We start from the raw sequence: 4,863 nt of genomic DNA, 5'->3' as shown, positions 1-4,863 counted from the left end.
AATGATTAATTAGATGGAACATTGTGGGTGTGGTGTACATTTTGTAATAATTCTTTAACACTGTTATATTCTGTTTTTAGTATAATACTTGTGTGGTGTAGAAGTGAATCATTTACTGCTTGCAAACCAATGATGTAAGATGATGTCATGGGGTAGGACTGGATAAGTCTGACTTCTTCCTACTCCATTCAAGCATGTACTAGGTATAAGCAAATTGATATTGGATTAGCATTTGTTGGATATGTGTAAAATTATGTGTGTTGACATATCAACAGTCTTTACATGCTTGAAAGAATAAATAAATCAAATCAAATCAATTGTCTCATTTGCCTATAGGAGCAACGTTCGGTCTAGTTTTCTGCGCATCCAATGCAACACAACTGTTTTTAGTGTGAAAACCTTTGCCTTGCTTTGTACTGATCCCTCATGGATGTTTCACTGACCACCTGACCTCTATATTATCACACATCTTCTTAATTTTCCACAATTACTCCTTCCTTTGTAATTATCTCTGCCCAGTAGTGTGTTAGTGTGTTTGTTGTAGACTTACTCTCATCACCACAAACGCACACACCGTAGTTGAGCAATAAGTGCTTATGGGAGAGCTGGCTCATCATACTGGCTGCTTCAAAGAATGACTGTCAGGGAGAAAACAAGACACATTCCGCTTAATCCCACAAGATGTTTAGACAGCTTGAATTTGATACTCTTAACATGTCTGCTCTCAAATCATGTCCTAGGAGTTAGAGAAAGAGACAAAGAAGTGATTGAATGAGGTCCACTTACTCACTCAGTCAACAAACAAACCTCTGAGTAGTTGGAGTGAGCCTTGTCCAGGATCTTGATAACCACATCTATCTGGTGGATCTCTCCGTAGTCTCCCAGCTCCTTCCTCACACCACAGAAGATCTTAGTGAAAGTTCCTTGGCCCAGACTCTCATTCTAAAACACAGAGTGATGAGAGTTCTCTGATGAATACCATTCCTCAAGTGGGTGTAACCCTCCAAGATGTATTACCACAGAAAAAGAGCAACATTCTGATAGACAAAGTAATTTGACAAAGACTTCGCTGTACAATGATAAAATCTTTTAAGCAAAGACATGTTAGTGCTGAGATTGAGATGAAATTACAGAATAGATCGCTTTGTCTGATTTTGCAAGATCACCAGCAGCATCTCTTTTTCTTATTATTACTCAGAACAGTACTCCTATTAGTACAGGCTAACTCAGTTTGTCAGCTGAAATCGAAGGTATAAAAAATAAAAGCCTCAGCCAATCATATCTACCAGAACAAATGAATTCATGAAAATGTAATTCCTGTATCTCTTTGTATTTTCTGAATTTTGATTATCACTGTTGTGGTTTCAAAGGTCAAAGCCTTTGGGGATATCTCTCACTTGCTCCAGGCCCTAAAGATAAACAACTACCCTATCAGTGCAGTCTTGGAGCTTCTTCACCTGGCCCTTGTGATTCAGCTAGCTAGACCCCATCTTACCAACTGTGCCTAAAATTCAGCAAATGTCCATTAAAAAGGCCAAGATCTCCTAAGCTTTAAAATAACTGCACAACAAACTTTAGGTAAACCCAAGTTCAGAACAGGAAGATGGAAAAACATTTGTTGAACCTGCTAAAGAATAAGTGAGAAGACAGTTGAGCAGTTCAAAAAAACCCATGAGCTCTCTCATGGGTGGAACGACTTCTGTGGTTTTCCTGTGACAGACCTGTTGCATAAAATTCAAATACTCAAACAACACAAAATATGGTCAGACAGAAATGGGCCAGTCACTGAGGTGGTAGCACGGCTGATACACTGTCACACAGACACACGGTGCGCTCAGCCATGTTCACAGAGACTGCTATTGATGATGCTGACACATGGATCAAGAGGACATGTTTCTAACTATTGCAGCCTCACTGACCCTGCAGGAATCCCGTTTGTCCCCTCTGATCAAAAAATCTTGTCTTCAAAAGGCCTTCATTGGTACTGGCTTTACATGCAGTACTGACAATTGGAATGGCACTGTACTCACTCTGTCACTCTAGATATTTGTGCAAGAGACAACACATCTACTCCTATAAACTAATACGACCCACAGAAACTGAAGGAAATTGCCTAATTATGCATGTTTGTATGTTGTATGTATGTTTTTAATGAAAGGCAAAGGTGAAGCAAGAATTCAAAGAGGGTTATCTTACGATGACAAGATCCTCTTTTCGGATTTTGTGGAAGACCATCTGGCTGATGTTTTGTTTGTGAAGCGAGGGAGACAGACAAACCTCTGCCCCCTGATTATATCTGCACACCAGCAGGTTGGATTTATCTGAGGACAAACAGAGATTAGGGTTAATCAAACTCACATTTTGACAGTTGACATCTGATTAGAAGCACCGTGTGGTTATTGCATATCAGTGTGGCGCTGTTAAATGGCAAATTTGAGTAGAAAAGTAACAGCTACAAACTGTAAAATTAAATTAGAGCCAGAATAAAAACCTACGTGGTTTGTTTCTGGCCCTTGCAGACAGGTAACCTTGCTCAGAAACAGGAGTTTTGCCAGCTGGGTGAAATAATAATTGGGTCACTGAGTCAAGAGGAACTCTATTCAAATCCCCCACAAAGATATAATGGCAAGTTGTGATAGTGATTAGAAAACTCATTGCCCATTTAAAGGACAGCACTAAATCAGCTGCAGTACATCATACAATTCAGTTAAAAACTGATACATTTCTATCGGCGAGTAAACATTTCCCCCAAAAACTGTACAGCTGACTACACCGGAGCTGATACGGTGCCTAGTTGTTTATGTTCATGTGTGAAAAGGGGATTATGGTAAAGCCAAATGCTCTAACGCGGAATTAGTTTGTTGAAGATTAAGTGAATTTAGTGTTTCCCAAAATTTGAAATTGCATTTGCTGTTGGAGGTTGCACCATCATGTAATTAAATTGAGCCTATCAATAAATATGCTGCAGCAGGACGGTCAGTGGTGACTTTAAAGAACAAAGATTCTGCATTCTTCATTGGCATAAATCCAATAGAAGTTCAAAAGGGCATCTGTTATAAACAGAGCTCAGGAGATGGGCAATTATTAAACAGGGATATGAAAAAGAAAATAAATAATAAGAGATAACAGTGTCACAGATCCTTAAGGAATTCAGTGGGGCTCTAAACAAGGAGTAAGTTGTTGCCTAGATATATATCATCGCCTATTTTTGAGCCGCAGATTGTTCCTATCACTTTATTTTTAAAAGGAGCAACAGTTTGCAAAGATTTTCTGCAAAATGGGCAGCACGGTGGCACAGTGGTTAGCACCGTTGCCTCACAGCGAGAAGGTTCTGGGTTCGGGCCCCACCCGGGACCTTTCTGTGTGGAGTTTGCATGTTCTCTCCAGGTACTCCGGCTTCCTCCCACAGTCCAAAGACATGCAGCTTAGTTTGATTGGTGTATCTAAAATTGCCCATAGGAGTGCGTGTGGTTGTTTGTCTAGGTGTTAGCCCTGCGATGGATTGGCAACCTGTCCAGGGTGTACCCCGCCTTTGCCCGATTGCCGGCCGGGATTGGCTCTGGCCCCTCCCGTGACCCCGTTCAGGGATTAAGCGGTGGAAAATGAATGAATGAATAAATGAATTATGAAGCATTTCCACGCACCTTTATTCCACCTTCTCAAATGTGCAAAGTTGCTGGTTTTATATATCTTGCATTGCAGTTTATTGGTTATGTCTGAGTTCTGGACTGTCGGTTAAAACCAGGCATTTAAAGACATCACTTTGGGCTCTATGGAATTATGAGGGACATTTTCCACAATTTTTGTGACATTTAAGAGATCAAACAATTTATGGATTAACAGAACAAATAAATTGGAAGATTGATCAGGGGAAGTAATCATTAGTTGTACCTCTTATATTCTTTACATAACTGATCTAGAGTGAGTGAAGTTAGATTCTTGAGCCCAGTACATGTCTCAGAAGACATAGCTGATACTTTCTTAAACATGAAAGAAACTAACGTAACCTTTGTCTTGAACTGACAGTCAAACACTGTGGAGCCTGTTTTCCTCTAAACATAAAGAGTCACCATAAGCAGATCAGTCTCCAGGGACCTCTAAGCTCAAGCTCAGGAGTTTCATACTCTGTGGCCTATACATGGCTGCATTTCTCTGATGGCAGACCAGGAGCTGAAAGACTCTTTCATGAGAGGGCCCTGAGCCAAACAGCAGTTTTCTGTGCTAATCATTGTTTAACTTTGTTAAAATCATGCAATCTTTAGCTTATGATAACAACTGGATGCTGATTCATCTTGGATAGTCAGGAACAGGAATACACTTCATTTATTTTTTCCAGAATGACCTATGACAGAAACGCTATTTACAGAAATTTTGAATTACAGGAGGCTCCTCGTTGTCTTGAGCTGGAAATCGTGATGCTCTGAGTAAATAATGTGAGTGTTCCCAGAGCACCTCACTTTTACTTAACAGGCCTGTGACGTAACTTGTAAGAGATTGCACAGTCTTTTCCGGCTCCAGTTCATGACTAGCATGTCTGGGGCAGAGTCGGGGGCAGAGATTAGAATGATGAACAATTTAAACAGCATGTTGGTGTTGCACAAATGGTTAACCTTTTCATTGCCACAGACTCTTAAGCACATCCACTATGAGATATGTGTGTATCAGTGCAGCTTTAAGATCTTATTGTTTTCAAATATGTCATGTTCCACTGAAAATACTATAAAAGGGTGGAAACAAGATTTAGAAAGTGCCATTTTACTGTGCATTATCGTGGATCAGGAAAAAGTGGTTTTGATTTGCAATGACTTAAATATTCTTGTCTCCAAACTTCAGTATAGTTTTTCCTCCATACACAAACTATAA

At 40.0% G+C, this 4,863-nt stretch overlaps 1 protein-coding gene across 1 annotated transcript; it reads right to left on the bottom strand.

Moving 5' to 3' along the window:
* Nucleotides 1–458: 458 nt before the first annotated feature.
* Nucleotides 459–2,317, bottom strand: LOC109972224 (tyrosine-protein kinase JAK2-like). The gene is made up of 3 exons (XM_020620938.1): nt 2,197–2,317; nt 808–942; nt 459–638 (listed from the first exon to the last, which is right to left on the bottom strand). The coding sequence occupies exons 1-3, from the start codon at nt 2,233–2,235 to the stop codon at nt 474–476; spliced, it is 339 nt and encodes a 112-aa protein (XP_020476594.1). The 5' UTR covers nt 2,236–2,317; the 3' UTR covers nt 459–473.
* Between the last annotated feature and the right edge of the window lie 2,546 nt (nt 2,318–4,863).

The sequence above is a fragment of the Monopterus albus genome, unplaced genomic scaffold (genome assembly GCF_001952655.1).
Source record: "Monopterus albus unplaced genomic scaffold, M_albus_1.0 scaffold251.1, whole genome shotgun sequence".
Classification (NCBI taxonomy): domain Eukaryota; kingdom Metazoa; phylum Chordata; class Actinopteri; order Synbranchiformes; family Synbranchidae; genus Monopterus; species Monopterus albus.
This window is presented reverse-complemented; position numbering and strand designations above follow the sequence as displayed.